Source organism: Lactuca sativa, chromosome 5 (assembly GCF_002870075.4).
Source record: "Lactuca sativa cultivar Salinas chromosome 5, Lsat_Salinas_v11, whole genome shotgun sequence".
NCBI classification, from domain to species: Eukaryota; Viridiplantae; Streptophyta; class Magnoliopsida; order Asterales; family Asteraceae; genus Lactuca; species Lactuca sativa.
The window spans coordinates 209,463,588-209,486,394 of NC_056627.2; the positions used below are offsets into that span (position 1 = coordinate 209,463,588).

At 33.6% G+C, this 22,807-nt stretch overlaps 2 protein-coding genes and 1 pseudogene across 5 annotated transcripts; 2 read left to right on the forward strand and 1 right to left on the reverse strand.

The window, feature by feature from the left end:
• The first annotated feature begins 2,650 nt into the window (after nt 1-2,650).
• LOC111906146 (glycosyltransferase BC10) lies at nt 2,651-7,164 on the forward strand. 4 transcript variants are annotated; one of them, XM_023901880.3, is made up of 11 exons: nt 2,656-2,906; nt 3,693-4,067; nt 4,393-4,491; nt 4,815-4,915; nt 5,040-5,111; nt 5,310-5,400; nt 5,514-5,594; nt 6,041-6,100; nt 6,197-6,319; nt 6,579-6,617; nt 6,831-7,164. In XM_023901880.3, exons 2-11 carry the CDS (start codon nt 3,717-3,719, stop codon nt 6,957-6,959), a joined length of 1,146 nt encoding a protein of 381 aa, XP_023757648.1. In that variant the 5' UTR covers nt 2,656-2,906; nt 3,693-3,716; the 3' UTR covers nt 6,960-7,164. The 4 variants fall into 4 exon arrangements, 3 of the variants coding, with proteins under 3 accessions (XP_042758640.1, XP_023757648.1, XP_023757645.1); XM_023901877.3 differs by having other exon boundaries at nt 2,657-2,906; nt 3,563-4,067; XR_006192596.2 differs by lacking the exon at nt 6,831-7,164 and having other exon boundaries at nt 2,652-2,906; nt 3,563-4,067; nt 6,021-6,100.
• A 40-nt stretch (nt 7,165-7,204) lies between these two features.
• Nucleotides 7,205-13,765, reverse strand: LOC111906144 (oxysterol-binding protein-related protein 4C). Its single transcript, XM_023901875.3, has 7 exons — nt 13,592-13,765; nt 9,903-10,055; nt 9,229-9,474; nt 9,020-9,116; nt 7,804-8,095; nt 7,608-7,710; nt 7,205-7,504 (listed from the first exon to the last, which is right to left on the reverse strand). The coding sequence occupies exons 1-7, from the start codon at nt 13,754-13,756 to the stop codon at nt 7,247-7,249; spliced, it is 1,314 nt and encodes a 437-aa protein (XP_023757643.1). The 5' UTR covers nt 13,757-13,765; the 3' UTR covers nt 7,205-7,246.
• An 8,163-nt stretch (nt 13,766-21,928) lies between these two features.
• LOC111906161 (5S ribosomal RNA) lies at nt 21,929-22,047 on the forward strand (annotated as a pseudogene).
• Nucleotides 22,048-22,807: the final 760 nt, after the last annotated feature.

The following is a 22,807-nucleotide window of genomic DNA, read 5'->3' on the forward strand; positions in this document are numbered from 1 at the left end:
GGATTGAATCCATTTTGATTGTGAAATATTGTGAGGAGGAATGTTGTCAAATATGGTATGGTAAAATGATTAAATTGAATATGTATTTATAAGGTGAATTTAAAAATAAAATAATAATAATAACAAAAAAAAAAGGAACATGGTCCTTGGCAGGGCCGGTCCAAAGCTATTGTGGGTCCAGGGCGAAAAGAAAAAATAAGCCCCCCAAATTCATAAATATAATAAAAATTAGTTCAAAATAAAACACTATAAAATTCACTATTAATATTAAAAAACATAAATATTGTCACAACTTTACAAAAACAACTAATTTAAAGGAAAATATTTCTCCTAGCTTTTCTTGATGCAAAATCATTAATAATACTATCCAAATCAATTTTATCTAACATGTCTTTCTCTATACATAACATTGCCAATCTGTTCAACCTTTCTTGCGACATTGACGATCTTAGATAATTCTATAATAACTTTAACTTTGAAAAACGTCTCTCTGCAGATGCAACAGTGACAGGTATGGTTAACATAATGCTATATGCAATAAAAGTATTTGGGTAACAATCAACAGCTTTAACAAACTCCGAAATTTCAACAATAGAATTTATATCATTAGGAATGTCATATATCTGGTAGTGTAGTAATACTTTGAATGTTTGAACTTTGAAGCTAAAATTCTAAAAGAATAAAGTCAGAAGCAAAACATTAGAAATTTTGAAGACTGAAATCTGATATAGTAAAAAAAATATAACAAATTGTCAAATGAGTAACCTGAAATTCAAAATATCTTTCATATTACTAAGCAGAGTATCCAAAATATCCAAAGAAAATAATAATATTATGAATTTCATATAAAGGTTTGTTAGTCTTATGATAAATCAACAATAAAAATACATAACATAATATGGGAAATCAAGGCACTGCCAACTACTCAATATCAAAATCTGGTAAATTGCTAAAGCATCCATTTTTTTCAGATTTGAGAATTGAAACTGAATTACAAAACAGAAGGCTAGAAATTAAAATGAAAAACTAGATATTGAATTGAATTGAATCAATTTGATACAGAAACAAAATTTTCCTAAATTAGTGAAACAAAAATCTGTTTCTCTAATTCTTCATATTCCTCTTTACATGAATCTAATGAAACCAACGAATTGAATGAGAATTAAGAGACTGAAATCGATTAGACAATTACCTGGTGTCCTTGTCCCTGTGTAGGCGTGTCAATATCAGTTTATTTTCAGCCTTCTGCAACTGAAATCGATTAGAAATTGAATCTAATAGTCGATTTCAGCCTTCTGCAATGAACTCGCAAGTTGCACTGTAGCAGTCGAAGATGAGAAATTCACCTGAATACCAATAAGTTTATGCTTATCCGAGAGAGGCAAGAGAGTAGAGAGATGCGTGAGACTGTAAGAGACAAAGTGAGAATTGAGATTTGAGTATTGCGAAACCGGAAACGAGATGTATTATATCTAGATTCGAGAGACAATTAGCCGTTAGAGATTAAAGATTGTGAGAAAAAATCGGCGATTCAGTATCAAGGGAAGGCGTCGATTCAGTTAGCTACCGATTCATATGGCGCCCTAATCTCGATTTCCCATGTTCCCCACTACCATCCTTAGTCTCGTTCCTATTTGATATTCACCGAAATCGGAATCACGTTTAGCACTTCAGGTTTCAGCAACATCAAGATTCAAGGAGCCAATTTTATTGATTTGTTTGGGTAATTAGGTTAATGTGATTTTGGACTAATTTAGGCCCTAATTATATATATATATATATATATATATATATATATATATATATATATATATATATATATATATATATATATATTCTAGAATTTTTGGGCCCCCTCGAGTCATGGGCCTTGGGCGGTCGCCCGTGTCGCCCACCGTCAGGACCGACCCTGGTCCTTGGGAGAATCTAGCCTTTGAATAATGGCCACGAGGGAGAAACAGTTCATGAGAAACAATCCACAAGAATGTGAAACCCGATAAATAGGGGTGGCAATTGTGTTTTCTTCGGGTTGACGAATCATAACGACACAATTCATATAACTATTCGTATCGTTTTACTCAATCACAGCCCAAATTAGCCACAAACATGTCAATACATTTAATTACACGAGTTTGTGGGTCAAATTCAAGTTCAGGGTTATGGAAAAAAGTCTAACTATCATATATATATTTATTAGTCTTTAATCTCTCATCTATTTAATAAATATTTTTTTACTTTTTAAGTCTAAAAAAATAAAACATGTTCATAGGTCAACTCGTGAAATTATTTGCAAGCCTTAACACGACATTTATAGTTAATGGGTTGACACTCAGAAAAACTCAAATGAAACTCTCATATTAACAGGTCGTGTCGAAAATTAACACCGTTACCGATGAAGTGGAGTGGTGTTCCTAATGGTAATAAATAACCCGAAGCTTTTCGGATCAATAACCACCCATTTTAGATTGTACACTTTTATCCGATCCATACCCACCCATTATAGATCGGACATTTTTAAGTGGAGTAGTTTGAACCAATAGATAGTGGTCCAAATAATGAAGGATTTGAATGTTTTATTACTTATTACTACTCCATTACCATTTAATGTTAAAAAAATTAAGTATGACCCCGCACCATATATTGTTATAAAATTCGCAGAATTCTTCTTGTTCTTTGGGCTCTGTAAAAACACGAAGCAACCAATCAAAAGACACAATTATTTTTTAACCTTCATCCTGCATCTTCCAATATCTCACTCATCAAGAGATATAAACGAATCGACTTCATAAAATTACAGATAAACCCTCTTTCCAGATCTTAACGCTCATTTGGGAGATCTTAATTTACTCGAGGTAAATATTTAAAGAAAAGAGCTTGAAGATTGAAGGAAATGTCTTTTGAATCAGGTATTACAATTACTCACAATCATTTCTTTTTCGTATTATTTCAAGAAAAATCCCCTAGATTAAATTTCCCTTTTGGGTATTAATCAGATTCAATTCTGCATTGTTCATATGGGTTCACGTGAATTCGTATAAAGATTTGATTTTTTTTAGGGGGGGATTCGTTCGATGCTTTAAAATGGTGTTACATTCGTTTATATATATACATATTTGCGTTTATGTTGGCATTTAGGGAACTAAAGCCATGAATGTTTCGTGTTCATGTATCCAATGTCTAAATTGGGACTACAATTTGGTCGTTGACTGAGATGGGTTGATTTTTCATTTCCCTTTTGATTTTGTGCATTGTTCTTCCTGTTTTCTTCATCTTTTATTGTGAATTGTCGGTTGTTTAGAAATCCGTTCCTTGAACAATCTTCGATTTCGATTTTAAATGATGATAAGTTATGTGTGGTTGAATTGATCCAATTGAGATACCCAAGTTTGTGCTTTCTTGATCTCTTGCTTAATTCATTTGTTAATCATAGTGAAACGTGTCGATTTATGTTAGAATCTTGAATCCTAATGTTTGCAAAATCAAGAATTTTCAATTTATATTAATCGGATGTACATTTTCAAAGTGATTATTGCAAGTTAAACTTTTATTTTCTTGTTTGCAGGATTGGATAGTTAAAGGATTGAAATTTCTTGATTTGATCTTAATGTATACTCTATAGTTTTGAGTTTGATGTTCTAAAAAGAGACAATTTCATTGGATATAAACGTGTGATGTATTATCTTTAAATGAAGGCAGCTCAAGCATGGCGTATAGGCATGAAAGACACACAAATCTTGCCTTTGCCACGTCATCGTGCTCGATTAAAGAAACCAACATGGATTATTATATTGGTTGTGTTTGTTTGTGTTTTCTTGATTTTTGCTTATATTTATCCACTTCAAAATTCGGGTGCGTGTTATATCATTATGTCATCTAGTTGTAACACCTTTTCTAGTTGGCTTCCCCCTCCTGCAAGAGAACTTAGTGATGCTGAGATCGCTTCTCGTGTTTTTATCAAGAATATTTTGAACACACCATCGATTGAGTCGAGTAATCCCAAGATTGCTTTCATGTTCTTGAGTGTTGGATCATTGCCTTTCGAGAAGTTGTGGCACAAATTCTTTCAGGTATTGATGACATATACAAATGTCATGTGCCTGATACATAAAAGTATGTATCATAGACACAACAAATACTAATTAGGCACAGACAATATGTTATATTAACATATTGTCTGTACATGATTAATATTTATTAGGCATATGGTGTGCCTAATATATATTAATCAATATATCAATCAGGCAATATGTTCGTGTATTGCATGTGCCTGATCTGATAGATATTAATCAGGCATAACAATGTACCGTGTGTGATATTTATCACACACATTGTGCTTTAAATGTATCATTTTAGATACATTTTACTTAGTGACGTGGTTATTGTATATAATAGGGACATGATGGTAGATTTTCCGTATATATTCATGCATCAAGAGAAAAACCCGTCCATTCTAGCCGTTACTTCATCAACCGAGAAATTCGCAGTGGCAAGGTATGTAGATTCATAATCAAGAAATTCGAATATATTAATTCTTGATGAAGCATTGTATGCATAAATTTAAAGAATATTTGAGAAATTGACGACACACTTGGGGTGATGGAAGGAAAAATAAACAAGGGAAATTTTCTAAAAAGTTAGGACATAACAGAGAAAGACTAATTTTCCTGGCTTTCTTTATTAAGTCGTTCTTTCTGCATTAAGTAAAAAAGGAACACCTCAACATCCATATCTAGCTTCTCAATTATAATATTAAGTCATGTCCTCTTTTAGGTCATTAAGTAAAAATGAAACAATATCTTAATCTATTATGTCAGGTAGATTGGGGGAAAATTTCGATGGTTGATGCAGAAAAACGACTTCTGGCAAATGCACTAAAAGATCCCGACAATCGTCATTTTGTATTACTATCCGATAGGCAACCACCTCCCCCTCTCTCTCTCTCTCATGCTTCCTAGTTCCTAATATCCCATTTTGCTTTATTTTATTTTATTTTTATTTTTTATTTATTTATTTATTTATTTTATTTTTTTGCATTTCAGTTGTGTACCCTTGCGTGATTTCGACTATGTGTACAATTATCTTATGTACACAAATGTCAGCTTCATTGACAGGTAAAGTACACACCTCTTAAATGTTTCACTACTTTTTTAACTTTTATTTTTCAAAAAAATTATATTTCAAAAAACTCTGTGCTGCCTATTTCTCCAAAAATACTACTGCTTTAAAAGTCAAAACCTTTTTTTTTTTTTTAATTTCTTTTAAAGGAAAAATATACAACTTAATAGGAATTAATTTTTGGTGTTTTCTAGCTTTGAGGATCCTGGCCCACATGGAAGTGGCCGATACTCGGAACATATGTTGCCCGAAGTTGAGAAGAAATATTTTCGGAAGGGCGCACAGGTAAAAGTTTTTGAAATTGCATCTTTTTTCAACATCGTAACTCATAAGCAATTTTCTAAATCTTTTTTTTTTTTTTTTTAATTCATGCAAATTTTGATGTTAAATTTTTGTAGTGGTTCACAATGAAGCGCCAACATGCAATCATAGTTATGGCCGATAGTCTCTACTACACAAAATTTAGGGATTATTGCAGGGTGAGTATACTTGTACAAATCCTTTAAGGTTTAATTTGTTTAATTGGGCTTTTTTTTTGGGTAAATTACTGAAATCGTACCTGTGGTTTGGTCAAAATTGCATTTTGGTCCCTAACTTTTTTTTTTGCACTCAGATCGTCCCCGTGGTTTGCTTTTGTTGCGTTTTTCATCCCTATGGTTTGCTAAAAGTTGCATGTTTGGTTCCTAACTTTATGTAAGGGACGAAAAATGCAACAAAATCAAACCACAGGGACGATCCGAATACAAAAAAAAGTTAGGAACCAAACGTGCAATTTTGACCAAACCACAGGAACGATTTCAATAATTTACTCTTTTTTTTTTTTTTGAAATGGGAATAATGACATTGACAACAATTATGTTAATCTTCAAACTTCAAAGATCAAGAATCATTTGAGTAATTTGTAGGAATATTTCTTGTATAACAGCCTGGTATGGAAGGGCGCAATTGCTACGCCGATGAACATTACTTACCGACCTTTTTTCATGTGAGAAATATTTTTTTCTCATTTCCTTCACTTAATTGAATTTGGGGAAAATCTCATAAATTAAGTTTTTTTTTTTTTCGTTATTTTAATGTTCAGATTCTCGATCCAAAAGGGATCTCAAACCGGTCAGTAACACACGTTGATTGGTCCGAAGGAAAATGGCATCCAAAATCTTACCGAGAGCAAGACATTTCCCACCAACTAATCAAAAACATTACGGTATAATTAGTTGTACAGAACCAAACTGATGCACTGTGTTTGTCTTGCATTAGACTGAGACTAGACCGAGACGCTGATCAATAAAATAAAAGTTGCAATTTTTGTCCTAATTTGAAAGGTGGGACCCACTAGGACTTATTGTTTTATCTGTGCAAAAGACAAAAGTAATGGAATTTTTTTCAATGACATGAATACATTTCTCATTCTTATCTTTGAATTTTTGGATTTTGATGCATTTTTGGTTGTATTATTCTTGCAGTCGATCACCAAGAGTGTTCATGTTACAAGTGAGGGAAAGGTATATTTTTTTTTCTTAGGGTTAAATGCAAGAAATGATAACATCCTTTCTTTTCTTATCGTCTTAATAAACAAAAACACAATTGGTTGGGTGGATCTTTGAAAGTAGTACGTCTTAATAAGACAAATTGCTATAATAAACAAATACATGAAATGCATTTAGCCTTTTTCCTTATTTTTCTTTAGAGTATAAATCATATTGTAAATTATGCAGAAGAAGACTATGATTATGCCTTGTATGTTGAATGGGATCAATCGTCCATGTTACTTATTCGCAAGGAAATTCTTGCCCGAGACTCAAAACTCCATGATAGACCTTTTCACACATCAGACAATGTTTTGAATTTTTGTTACAATTTTTTTTTCCTTTTGTTGTAAAGCTTTTTCCAATGAACTTCATTTTTGGCCAATTATTTAGTGGTAAATTTCCTTGTATCTATTTTTTGATGTAAACCCCATATTTAAATGGCTGAACTTTTGTAAGTAAGAACAAATTTCTATTCTTTAAACATGTTTATTAGGAACCAACAAATCTATGTTTCTATGTTTTTATGTTTTTGTTTATATGTAATGTAATCGATGCTTCAATTATTTTAGGAGAGAAATGAATATTATATATATATACATTTCTCAAATAGGTACGATTATAGGTGCTAAAGGGACTTTTGTATTTTTGGGTTTCACCTCCCATTCACCATTTTCTCTACACTTCGATAATACAAAATGTTTTGGAACCCAATTTTCACCTTTCAACTTTCTATTTTTAGCAAATTCTCTCTCCTTTTCTTCAATGGCTGTCTTTGCGACTTTTGCTTCATCCCATGACTTGTTCATTATCCCTTCGTTAACTTTCCCCCATACCACACCAGATTCACTTCTCCACACTCCCTGATTATTTAATTCATTATATAAATTTAAAAATAAAAAATAAAAAAAAATAAAAAAAAAAAAAAACATTTAACATTAAAAAAAAAAAGTAATAAAATTATACCTTCACATCATTCACAATTGGTGTTTTAAGTCCTGAGATTACATCGTTTGCCCTATAAATCACTGTCATTTTTCCATTGCTAATATCCGTAACTGTCACAGTCCTGGTTAATTGTAAAAAATAAAAAATAAAAATAAAATTTTTTAACCCACTCAAAAAGGTGTTTTTGTGAAAATAAATGTGGTAGAAGAATTACTTGTCCCAATGACCATTGATCTCATAAATAGTTTTCATATTTGATGAAGATATAATTTTTCCTCTAATAGATCTGTAATTTCCCTTTCTGCCTAGAAAGGAGTTGCCTTTGTAACACAATTCGGCTTCAAGCCCAGTTTCTTCGCATTGAATTTTAACATTTCCAAGCCACTCCACATCAGGGAAAGGAAGAAACTTTATAACAAGATTTGGGGAATTCATCACGTAACATTCACCCTTGTTTAGAAGCTTCACATGTCTTTTACCAAGCACTTTTGTTTCAATCGAGGTGCCTAAATTACATAAAAGAAGAGTAGCCTAATTATACAATATTTTACTAAAACAACCACATTAAATTATTTAAATCCCCGTTATTTTAAGTAGCACAAGATATAACAGAACAGGTTGTGCTGCGTTTGACATGCATTGGACTGCGACTAGAACCGATATCAATAAAACAAAATTTGCAATTTCTTTTTGTCTTATTCAAAAAGGTGGGACCGGGACTTCACTCCCAATCTCTCATCTGTGCAAAAGACGTAAACGTCCTTCTCATCCTCATAATTGAAAATAACCCTAGAAAGCTTGTCCAGTCCAATTTCAATCCTTATATTTGAGAAAGGGCGTTTACGTCTTTTGTCCCATTCAAAAAGGTGGGACTGGGACTTCAATCCCAATCTCCCATCAGTACAAAAGACGTAAACGCCCTTCTCATCTTCATAACTGAAAATAGCTCTACAAAGCTTGTCCAGTCAAATCATGTCCTGCTTAACAAACGCAGCCTACGGCTGCATTTGTTACACGGGAGGGGAGGGGATTGGACTGGACAAGCTTTCTAGGGCTACTTTCAATTATGAGGATGAGAAGGGCGTTTACGTCTTTTGTACAGATGGGAGATTGGGAGTGAAGTCCCAGTCCCACCTTTTTGAATGGGACAAAAGACGTAAACGCCCTTCTCAAATATAAGGATTGAAATTGGACTGGACAAGCTTTCTAGGGTTATTTTCAATTATGAGGACGAAAAGGGCGTTTACGTCTTTTGCACAGATGAAAGATTGGGAGTGAGTCCCAGTCCCACCTTTTTGAATAGGACAAAAAAAATTGCAAATTTTGTTTCATTGATATCAGTTCCAGTTGCAGTCCAATGTATGTCAAACACAATACAACCTGTTCTGTAATATCTTGTGCCAAATGGAGCATAAAAATGTAATAAATACCACAAAATTTTGGAATTGCATATTGACACCATGTCATTTCAATGTTGTCTATCTCATTGGTAGCATGAAGAGCACTCACAGGCGGATGATGTGAAACCTACAAGGAAGAGTAACAAGTTGTTCATGTGGTTGTAAGTTGTAACAAATAACAAGCATTTTCTTTATGAAAAATTATATAAAAATATAATTTGATTAAAAAAAGGTGTTACCTGTTCTAGTAATACATTTAGGTTGCCTCTTGAGACATGATGAGTCTCTCCAAGAACAGGGTTGTAGGGAGCCACACCAAACATTAGAGGGCGGAAAGTAGAAATGCTCCATGCAACAACTGATGTGAATCTTTCAAGTGGGCTTCCACCATTTGCACATCTGGTAAGAATGTCATTGTTGACACAATACACTGATTCTCCATAACATTGGAGCTGTGATTTGGGGATGTTGAAGATAGGTGGCAACTGAAATGCAGTGTGATTAATTGATTATCAACAGTTATTCATCATAAAAGTAAAAACAATTTGGACCTGAATTTATAGAATGAAGAAGCAAACAAAAGAGGTGTATGAGAATTGAGAAGAGCAGAAATTAATAAATCCACAACTAGATAAAGTTTTCGTCTTTATATTTATCTCCCCTAACATAAGCACAAAAAGAGACACTTGTGATGTATCACACAGACTAATCTTTTCCACCATAATACAAAAACTTTACTAAAATTTCAAATAACCTGATTGAACTTCACAATCAGAATCGAAATTTGGAGAATTCTGTGGCTAAAATCTTTCAAAAGTTACATAACAATCGAAGAGAGAATAAAAGCAGCAAAACCCTTTGAACAATTTGATTGAGACGTTAATATGCAATAACTGAAAACAGAAAAACATACAGTGAAACGAGTGAGATCGGATCCTGGTCGAACATTCTTCAAGAGACTCAATAATCGCTGTAACAAATTCGGTGTTCTATAATCGTTCCCAGACTCGCAATCCAACGATAAAGGCGAAGTCAGAACTACGGTGGATTCCTCCTCTTCTTTCACCTGTTCAGAATCCATTTTTTTTGTAGAGATACGATATTAACACACAAGAATTAGATTAATATATACCACTAAAACGTAGTAATCGAATCAATTAACCTGAAACTTTAAGGAAGTCGATGAGGGCGGAGAATCTTTGATAAAGGGAAGCAAACGTAAAAGGAAAAGATAAGAAAAAACCCTAGATAAACGCGTATCGAAAGCAACTCAAAATGTAAAATAGATTTTTTTGCCTTTTTGAAGCCAAAACCAGCGTAGATTTTCACCCAAATGGAGATATGGTGTACTTTACATGGGGTAGCGTTTACATTTGTCATAAATCATAATTCCAAGAAAATGTACAATTTTATTTTTTTTTTAAGACACAATTGTCAATAAATAATGTTGTCAATATGTGATTAACTATCAATATCAAAATATTTCAAACCTGAAGAAAATAGTATTTTAATTTTGTGTTTTTGAAAGTAGGATTGTTTAGTTGCCCCGACAATGTCACCGCAGTTTTAAAGAGTCTACTATAATAAATGAAAGTTTTTTGTCACATGTACTCTTCTCCTTCATTTAGACAGATGACATTTTCTAGAATTTTTACATTTTCTATTTTTCATTTGTCATTTTATTAAATTAAAATTCTACATTTAATATGTAAGGTAATACATATGTAAGGTATTTATTAGAAAAGGTTTATATATGTAATGTATTCAATACATTAAAGCCTCATTAATTTTAATAATTCAAAAATTTTCTCATTTTTCTTATAAATTCAAAATTTTCATTTGTTAAAATTTTATGTTTATTTTTTTTTTAAATAAACTCATGTAATATTTTGATCTCACATCTAGTATTATAAGATAGATAAAACGGTATCCGTTTGTTTGGTTCACGAAATTGAAGAAAATAATATTTTAATTTTGTATTTTTGAAAGTAGGATTGTTTAGTTGCCCCAATCCCAACCAAACAATATGCCACAATAGTTTGATAGTTTCAAAGAGTATTATAAGACAAGTAAAACAGTATAAGTCTGTTTGGTTCTCGAATTGAGTAGCGAGCAAGGAGTTGATTAAGATAAGTCAAGAGTGTGGTTATTGATTGACTCAAACCTAGATATGTTATTCATTCAAATGCCATAAATATAAGTATATAACCTCAAAAGTAATGAGTTGCCCCTACAAGTTAACTATCTTGATTTTGTACACAATTTATTGTTTGTGTTCAAAATGATCTTAAAACCAAAACTAATTTGTTTTCGTCGTTTATATTAGTTACATTTTTGTTATATATATTTAATTTTTTAACGGTCTAATAGATTCTTATTACATCATTTTTAATATACAATAGGTTAAATAACACTGTTTTATGAACTTCAAGGATATGTAACAATTACCAAATATATTTTTAAGAAAACTTATTGATTGTTTTATTTAATGAAAGCTTTTAACTTCAAACTATGTCGTGAGGTCTAATCGTGTTATTTTTTGTGCGGCTCAAAACATGAATTAATGACCAAAGTAGAGGGTGTTTGGGATTGTTTATTAGTTTATTGTGGTTTGGCACTCTTAATAAGCAAGTTTTAATGTTTGGATATATTAAAATAAAAGAAATACTTACTTACTTAACTTATAAGTTAATGGGTACTAATTTATATAAAATAGTTTATGAAATTATGACTTATTTAAACTAACTTGCTATATCAACCCTATTGTAAATATATGTTTAAATACAGTCATTTATTAGTCGTTTTATATATATATATATATATATATATATATATATATATATATATATATATATATATATATATATATATATATATATATATATATATATAAAAGCAGAAAAATGTCAAACATCAAAAACAATGAATCAACTTATTACGTTTTGATATTAGATAAGTTAATCTAAATATTTTTTTAAACTCCGTTTTGATACCGAAAAACTAATAAACAATTTTACAAATAAACCAATTTTTTTAAAATAAACAACCCCAAACACCCCTTAATAAAATACTAAAAAAATGGTTGACCATTATTTAAAAAAGCAATTTTAATTTATAACAACTCAACACCCCATTTGTTATGTCCGAATTTATTCGCCAATAGTAGCTGGCTGTGACTTGCCGGCACCGGCAATTTCAGCCAAGTTGGTCTTGTCAGTTGACATTTCACAAAACTTTGACTTTAATTTAATTTAGAAAAAAATATCCATGAGGTAACAATAAATACATTCTGTGTTATGTTTTTAAAAGGGGCCCTTATTTTAATTAGTTCGATTATAATTAATAGAAACAGATCATGAGACTCATACGACATGTTATGCTATATAGTTTTTTAATAGACTTTTTAAGTGATATAAGAATTTTTAAATATTATAAGAACAACTTTGGACTATAAGATAAAAAACTTTGAATGATAAGGGTAATTATTTCTTTTAATAGGTTTGGCCAAATTATCTCATTTTTTTCTGAAGATAAATTTAAATTTGTTATCTAAGTATTTGTAAAAGGTTGGAAGAATACAAGTTTCGTTTACGATGTGGATACTATAATTTTTCTATCGTATATATGTTTAGTATTCAAAATGGTAACAATTTTTTTATCATACACAACAACTTTTTATTGTATATGGATTAACTCTCGTTCAAAATACTCAAAATGTATAAAAGAAAAAAAGAAACCCTTAAATGCGGTATCATAGATATTATGTGCATATATGTTTGGCTTGTTTTTTTGAGATGCAAAAGTTCTTTTTGGAAAAGTTACAAAAAATCAGATTCTTCTAATTTTTTCAAAAAATAACTTTTCCTTCTATCTAAAATCCAAAAGTAGATTTTAAAATGTTTTTACCAAACATGTTTTACCCTTTTATCTTTTCCAAAAAAGACTTTTGCTTCTCAAAAAAACAAGTCAAACACCCTTAAGCTCTTTTTAGTAGCAATGTTGATACTTCATTTCATATTAAAAAAATATTTAATAACACGATTTAAATTAAACTACATCATTACATAATTTGGGATAAGTAAAAAAGGAAACGGCTTGGACCAGGAAATTGGTTTGGAGCTTGGGGACCTCGGTCTGACTAATTCAAATAAAAAAAGTTGACGCATTATTTTGTATATATCTATACATTATCGTAAGATATTTCATACCTTTAAATGCAATCATTATCACTTCTTGCGAATAATATCCGGAAAGAGGAAAGTTAATAAATTATAAATAAATACGAGAAAAATATTTTCATAATTAAACATAAGACGATCGTTCATGTTATCATTAACTATAGTTTTTTTTTAGTTTTTTGACACAACTCTATGATACTGGTCCAAGTATACATACATACATGCAAGCAAACATATATATATATATATATATATATATATATATATATATATATATATATATATATAGAGAGAGAGAGAGAGAGAGAGAGATAGTAGCAATTGCAAGTCAGTGAAAAAAGTAGATTGTGTGATATAAGAGATATAGAGAGAGGTAGTTTGTGTGTGTGTGTGTGAGAGAGAGAGAGAGAGAGAGAGAGAGTACCATTGGAAAAGAAGTAGCTTCTGTGATATAGGAGAGATATAGAGAGAGGAAGTAGCAATAGCAAGCAAAAGGATGGGTATATATAAGCCCAAGAGCTTTGGTGGTTATGGAAGAACATGGACTTGTTGTAGCATGTAGGGTTTGGTTTAATTCATCCATTCTCATACCAAGTGAGGGAGAGCTTTATAGTTTTATATTTTACAAATATCTTGTATAATTCATCTAATGTTTTTTTTTAATATTTACACGATCACTATTTGTCCAATTATTGTTATTGACATGTTTTGGATAAAAAAGAAATATCGAGAAAAGTTAAGAACGTGCATTCAAAGTTCAAAACACAAAATGCACATACTTTTTTAAAGTTTTTGGATTGTAGCATTTGGGAAGATTTTTATTTTTATTTTTATGTAGGTCAAAATCTGTCACTAATCGATGCATTATGAAATTGTTTGATAATACATATACAAATATTTACAAGAAAATATAATTAAATAATTATTTTTAAATAACTTAATTAAAATGCCCTACATATCTAATAAAGTAATATTTGTTCAACGCTTGAGTTTCATTTAGATAACTTTTGCGGATTAACCTCCATGGCATTTTCTTTGAGGTGGACCCTAATGCATAAATATGATCATATAAGTACGTTATTTTTTGTGTTTCGTATCTTACTAACAAAACCATATGTATTAACCCGAGTGCTTTATTTTAATTTGTTTTAATTTATGAACCAATGCAGTAGTCGTCTCTATACGACCAGACAATTACTAAGTGAAGTTAATATTTGATGGAATTCGGTTATTGCATTTAGATTATCAATGTGTTCCATTTTTTCAATGTTTAGAACCATTTTTAGAACCTTAATTTATTCAAACTTCTAGAATCGGTCCTACTCCTGGAAGAAAGTAGTGAATTAAGATTGTCATTGAGTATTGGTAGATTATTCATGGGGATGAACATAGTAAACTTTGCGACCAATACTCATGAGTACTTTAAAAGGAAATTTTAAGGTATTGGGGTAACCCATACTTAGAGATTACTTCATGGATTATGTCACAAGTGACTAGAAGATGGTAATATCATATATTTTTCAAATGGAAATGCATAGGATTTTCTCTGAATCTGTTGTGTCTTGGTTTTTCCCCAATATTATTCGTAAATGGCAACCATACAGGGTTTGGCTAGATATGACATAAGGAGTAGTGGAATTTTATAGTCAGATTTTATTTGTTCACTTTTTCCTATAGTTGGAGTCGATATCTTTGGCTCATCGATGATTTAGTGTTGACATTAAAATGTATGGTCGTGCTCAGACTAAAATGATAGATCAATTATGCAGTTTACTTTTAGTTGACACAAGTTAGATTCGGGAAACAAACTCTTGAACGTTTGAGTTTGACTATGTTCATGTCTCACGTTCATATAGATATCTTGAAGAAACAAATGGATATTTGATCACTTATCAGAGGGTTATATCACGACGCTATGTTGTGAGTATGGCAAGTACATTTGATTGTATATTCTCTACTCATTATAAGTGAATATTATAGCAAATTATATTAGTAAGTTGTGCAAGTGGGAGTGATGAAGAATGGTACCCATCGTTACAACATAGTTACAACAATTAGTAATATTACTATTAATAGTAGGGTCCTTTTAGGTTACACGTAAGGACAGAAATAAGCAATAGATGAAATGAGAATTTTATAGGGACTTGATTTGTTAATTAATTAATAGTCTTTAATTAATTAAATGAAATCTAGAAAATCTGGAGTGTTCTGGATAAAATAGGATAATTTTAAGCAGTCGGATAATTACCATGTATATGGATAATTATTAGGTGACTAGATAATTATCTTTTAGGGTTTTATATCCATCCATATAAATATAGGACTCCTTGGACGAAATATAATGATGAGTTTTACTAAAAAAAACCTAGAGAAAAATTGGTCCTACTATCTTATTCCTGAAACCCTCAAAATCGTGACGCCACGTTGTGCTGGCTTCATTGTGTGACAACCCGAAATTTTCTTTCGGTCAAACCCAAAAGTCAATCACTTCAAATTATAAGTCAAGTCCATTTTATTTATTTTTAGCAAATTTAAAGTTCGTTTGATTATTATAATAATTATTCTTAAAACGAACGGGTGAAAGGAAGTGTCGTCTCAAGTCTTGAAATCTCAAAACCGCAAATACCGCGTAGCTAAGAAATTCACGGCCAAACTTTTATGTTTGGGCCGTAAATCCCTCCAAAAACCGTAAACTCATGCCTTAAGCATGAGTTTACTCCCCAAAATACATCATTTCTTACTTGCAATCTCAAGGGCAAACTCCAAACACTCTCAACTACCATCCCGTCTTTCACCTGATTTCCCGAAAACGTAAGTACTTCTTGGCTTGATTTGTTGTTCTATCATAACAACTAGTGATTATACATCTTTTCATCCATCAAATTTCATGTTTTGTTTAGATTTCCAAAACACCAAGAACACACACTAGTGTTCTTGGGCCCTTAGCACCTTTTCAAGCTTCTAACTAGTAAGTGCTTCTACCCTAGTGTATTGTAAAGCTTATTACCTTTCCAAACATCATGAAATGGTCCCAAGAACACCAAGGTCATGGTGTTTACGGTCCAAGAAGTACTTGGACCGTGAACCCCAAATAAAGGTGCCAAAGTGTGCCTTATCCTTTCCTAGGCCTTGGGTATTAACTTAGAATCCTTCCTTGATGTGTTTAGCACATAAAAAGTACCAAAATCCCTCATTTATATGTGTTTACGGTTTGGGGAGCTCCCAAAACCGTAAACACCCCAAAGTATGTATAAATGACCCATATCCCTTCCTATGCCTTAGTAACTAACAAGGATCCATTCCTTGATGAGCATAGGACTTGAAAACATGAAAATACCACTTTCCATATGGGTTTACGATAGTAAACCCAAAAGGAAATGGCCTTGGGGCCGTAAACTCCTCAAAGGAGTGTAATGATGCCCTAATCTCTTCCAAAGGCCTAACCATCAAGTAGAAATGCTTCAAAGGACTTGTAAAACCTCAAAACAACTTTTGGTCAAAGAGTGAGGAGTTTACGACCATAAACCCTTGAGTTTACGACCGTAAACTCATTGAGTAATGGTCATGAAAACCGTAAACTCCAAAGGAGTTTACCCTTGAACCCCAAACACAATAGCAAGGTCCTTTAGCACTTAGATGCAATCCTTATGACTTGTAGCACTTATATAAGGTGTTTTACATGCCTTAGGATGTCTTAACTTTGTCAATTAGTGGTTTAAAGTCTAATTGGATACATATATGTGTGATTATATGTTAACTAGGATCATTTGGTGTGAACAAGTCTTTATTTGTCACCTAGCTATCCTACATCATTCAGTTCATCCAAACCACCATCTACAGGTGAGTTCATACCCATTAATTAACCTTTTAAACGTTTTTAAATGTTTATAAATGCTTTATGGGGGGGGGGGTACAAGTTAAATCATGTTTAGTTATTATATCAATCACATGTGATTAATAACTAGCATGCAAATGAATTTACTATACGTTAACTGTTTTACCAAACAAATTTCTTCAAATGACTTTCTTAAACGTTTTTTACATGTTTAAAACTCTTTATCAAACTATCTTACATACTGTAAGTTTCCTTTTAAACTCAGTTACAAATGTGTTTTCAAACAAAGGTTTTCCTTATACTTAAACTGTCTTATCAAACAAAATACTTTCAAATCGTTTTACAAACTAACATCAAGTCATCGTTTCTTAGTATTAAACTTTTCAAAGGTTTTACAAAACTTCTTTTATGCTTTTATATTATCAAATGCATGCCCATATATGTATACTTATATAAGTAATGTTTAAAGAACTTAGGAAGGCTAGTTCACTTTATTTCCTTTTCCTCGTTGGGATGTGGATTTAGGGTATCGGTTAGTCGTCCGAATGTTGTCTTAATACTAGTCATATACCATGTATACATATATAGACATAAAAGTTTCATCGGCCAGTTCAGTACCTTTGGGTAGCAAAGGCATACTTTAGGTTATACACGTACATTACTAGTAACTATAATAGGTGTAGTTAGGAGATACTATTTACCATTCCAAGTACAAGGGATCACACAAGAGTCAGTTCATTCATGAGTCTATACTATACATTACATGTTACAAGAATACGTCTACATAGATACGCTTACATAAATACGTTTACATAGATACATTTACTTGGATACACTTACATGGATACTTGTACCTAGATACTATATGATGAAATATTAGTACATATTATACGTGTAAATTAGTTCTGCCTATCCTAGTACAAAAGGATACTAGACGGGACTAACCATTCCGGAACCCACCTGTTAGCAACAGAGGTAATGAACGTCTACGGATGCCTACGGTTAATACTTATACTAGGAGTACCTTTACGGGACTAACCATTCCTACACCCTGCTGTTGGATACAGAGGATTATGAACATCTACAGATGCCTACGGTTAATACTTATATTAGGGGTACCTTTACGGGACTAACCATTCCTACACCCTGCTGTTAGCTACAGAGGAGAATGAACATCTACGGACGTTCAAGGTTAATACGTTTCGGCAGTCGCGATGTCGTGTTTATCCTAATACAAAAGGATAATACTTATATGGCTATATTTCCCGTATTACTTTTATTTTGTGATACATTCACATAAACGATGAGGTAGACTATATATTGTTAATAGTAGTCGTAAAAAGGGAAACCATCTTTGTTACAACAAAACATACAAGTCTTGGTAGAAGACTACTTTCAAAACATACAAGTCTTGGTAGAAGACTACTTTCAAAACATTCGAGTCTTGGTAGAAGACTACTCTTATACTAATAGGAAATATGGGATTTTCTAGGGTTACTTATATCAAATGTTTCATTCAAAGATTTACATGGCATTCATAACAGCTTTCCAAAACAAGGTAATGACACTTAAATACTTATGAATTCACGAGCTTTATGCTGATACTCGCTTTCAAAATAACTTGTATTCTCAGGTCACCAATAGACAGGTACGATGACCAGATTTTGAGAAGAGGGAGCACAGACAAGACTCATCTTTTATTTTGATTACATATTTAGGTGTCTTATTACAATGAAAGAACACACATGTATTAAAACATTTAATTTTAATGCAATGGATGATGTTGTTGCTTGTTTACTACTTTACACTGTTATGATACTTCACATGACGTCCTCCACCCCTGAATGTTTCTGTTGTTCTCGGTTTTGGGGTGTGACAGATTGGTATCAGAGCATTGTTTATAGTGAATATAGTATATCAACCCATAAAAGATACACGGACTATAATACAATGGGATTAAAATACTCTGACCAAGAATCTATACTTTAAATAATGAAATATTTAAGAAAGTATATGTGCCTGCATTCATACTAAAATCAGTGTCACAATGACAAGAACAAAAGTATTACGATTGTTGAATATCACAAGTAAGCCTGGGGATATATGGTCAATCTTGGGAGTGGCATAGCCTGATCAACTATGCTGGTCCAAGGAGTGATTAGCATATGCCCAAGAATGGTTGTGATGTGGCAACAAGTCTAAAAACTTACCAACACAACCACAAAGAAATACCATAGGGATATTTGGTCTTACTATAATTATATTAGTTAGTTCGTCTATTTAGTTAGTTCTTAATATCCTTTTTCTCGCGTAGATACCATGGTTGGATTCCATCCCCACGACAACCCGTACTACCCTAACCACGACAATGTTGGATGGCTCGGAGAGGAGCCATAGAATGATCACCCAATCCTTCCGAATGATCACTCAACTGAAGACTTTTCTGGTAGTTCTCATCGCCGATAGAATCTCATCGACTTCTCTTTCGGATATAACCTAGATTATGTAAAACTCTGGTCTAAATTCCTATGTTGTAAATCTTGGATCTATTAGGTCTTGATTAAGTCATTGTCTTGTCAAAACTTTCCCATCAATGGTTGATGTAAGGCCTACTCCTAGGCCACTTTTTTCGGAACATGTTACATCTATAATTCCAGTATTTTTGACAGATACCGAATCGTATGGACATTATCGTCCAAATGCTTCACCTTTTGATACTAGATCCTCATCCAAACGTGTTATTAAATTGTGTTGTTGGACTATGGAGAGTTAGTCCATGATTCACTCTCCTTATTCATTTATTCTTACCGTATTGTCATCTTTTAATCGTACAGTCAAAAGATGTTGCCTCGCAGAATTCCAAGGCGTAACCCTAATAACGAAACACCAATACCACCACCTCCTCCTTTCGACACTGCCATGCTCCAAGCCACCTTCACGACAGCAGTAGCAGCTGTCGTGTCAGCCATCAATACTCCTGTCCCTAGTGGATCGAGAACAGGTGCACATCCTTCCAACCACGGCGAGAGCCATGACCATACCCGAGAATGCACCTACAAGGACTTTACAAATGCTAAAACCCGAAACTTCGATGGAACTAGTGGGGTTATGGTCCTAAGGCAGTGGATTGAAAAGACAGAAGCAGTCTTTGAGATCTGCGCATGCCCGGAGAGCAACAAGGTCAAGTTTGCTACTTGTACCTTTTCTGACAGAGCGTTAACTTGGTGGAATGGTCATGTTAAGTCTCTGACTATTGTAGTGGCAAATTCTATCAGCTGGGAAAACTTGAAAGCCATGCTGGTAAGAGAGTACTGTCCTCGAGGGCAAGTTCAAAAGCTCGAACAAGAACTTTGGAGTCTGGAAATGGTTGGTACCGATATATCAACCTATACAGGTAGATTCTGTGATCTGGCAAACCTGTGCCCGGATATGGTTACTCCTAAGAGCAAGAAATTAGAGAGGTATATTTGGGGACTGTCTCCCCAAATTCAGTCAAGTGTGTTAGCATCAACTCCCGATACTTTCGATAGTGCCAAAGAACTAGCACAGTCTCTGATTGACCACGGAAACCATCAGAACTCAAAATTTTATGTACAAGATCAACAAGAAGGAAACAACAACAAGAACAAGAGGAAAGACGAGTCCTCACCAAGATCCTCAAGGAAATAACAACGAGTTACAGTCAATGCTGCTACAGTACCTGCAATAGCCTCTAATATCCCTTTGCCAGCAAAGCCATATGCGGGAAATCTCCCAAAGTGCAGAAAATGCAACTATCACCACCACGGACCTTGTCGGGAGATGCAGTGCTTAAACTGCAACAGAAAGGGACACACCATACGTTACTGCAAGAGCCCAGCAAGACCGATCAACCAAGTGCCCAACGCCGGTGTGAACCAGGCTTGCTACGGTTGTGGCAAGGTGGGTCACTACAAAAGAAACTGCCCAGAGGCAGCGAATGCTGGCACAAACGGAAGGATGCTAACGATCACCACCGCAGGAGAGACTACTCTGGACCCACGTTAAATTATTTAAGGCGTTCGTTCTAACAGACTCATAAACTGTTTAGAACTAGTGCAACTAGAGTCTTATCTTTTGTGAGATCCCGTCAGTTAAGGGATCCTCGTGCTGCGTATACTTGCCTTTTGTAGTATACCTTGTTCGCAGCAATAGTCTTACAGTAAATCTAAAGTACAGTAACTCTGTTAAAGGTTGCACTGTTGTGTTTTGTCTGTAACGCCTTATGTTCAAATCTAATGTCTTTAGTTTCCGTATGATTCCGACATTATCATACAACTTGAGTAAATTCGATCCACGCAATACCAGTCTCATGCGCACATCTCTTTCTCCGAAATCATCTTTCTAGCGAAGCTGTCATTCCAGAACACCGCAATACTCATTCATGGAGTACCTCATGTTTCTAATCCTTTCCGACGAAATCTCAGCACACCTTCCCAAAGTACCACTCATACAGTACGTCAAGTTCAATCCAAAGATTCATATGGCTGATCTATCGCTAAAGAATGTATATATAGGGGTGGTATATAATCAAGGTTCTACAGGTTTAGAATTGATGATATCACTTTAATTTCTTTTCCTCGTTGGGAGAATCAGTTATTCGACTACCTGTTCAATCTTAATTATATACGACTCGTATACATGAGACTGCGATTGATGAACCATGTATGACTGCTAATATGAACTTCAGGACAGAGAAATGCCCAAGACTACGAGTGATCGCATCGTCATGCGAACAAACTTAGGACCCAATATGACTCCTGTAAACCAATCGCCCTACGGTCTCACACCAACAGAGATACAAGAACTGTTCGGACAGCTTAACAACTACTCAGCAATAGAATGATAAGACCAAGCTCCTCACCATTGAGAGCTCCAGTCTTATTCTTCAAGAAGACAGACTTCAGCAGGTGCCATCATACCAGCACTAATGCACCGGATCCCATCAGAACTCCGCAGTTAAGCATGCTTGGGCGAGAGTAATACTAGGATGGGTGATACCCTGGGAAGTCCTCGTGGTGCAGACCTCGACAGGACTTCCATTAGAAATCATTACCTTCTGCCACACATAGATGAATTGGTTGACCCACCGTAAGGAACTATTTACTTTTCAGAAATAGGTCTGAGGTACGAACATCATCAGTTATGAGTTTTAAAGGAGGATGTCCCAAGGACAATCTTCCAAACTCGATGCGGACACTGTGAGTCCGTAGTAATACCCCTCAGATAGGACTAATACGCCCGTAGTATTCATAAATGTAATGAATAGGGTATGCCAATCTTACTTGGATCGATTCGTCATTGTCCTTGTAAATGACTTACCTATCTACTCTCGTAGGAAGAAAGGGCAAGGAAACATCCACAACTTAACCTACCCCGCGAACATAGTAGCATATATTCTACCTTCCACGCCTCGAACTTGAAAAAGTGTCTGTCCGACGAGACTCTTGTAATCCCACTCGACGAGATCGAGATCAACGAGAGCCTCAACTTCGTGGAAGAACCAGTAGAGATCATGGACCGGGAAGTCAAACAAACGAAACAAAGCATTATCCCGATTGTGAAGGTTCGCTGGAACGCCAAGCGAGGACCGGAATTCACATGGGAGCGTGAGGATAAAATGAAATTGAAATATCCTCATCTATTCTCTTAGTTATCAGTAACAAACTTATTTGCTTAGACTTTAATTTCGGGACGAAATTCCCGTTAACGGGAGGATGATGTGACAACCCGAAACTTTCTTTCGGTCAAACCCTAAATTCAATCACTTCAAATTATAAGTCAAGT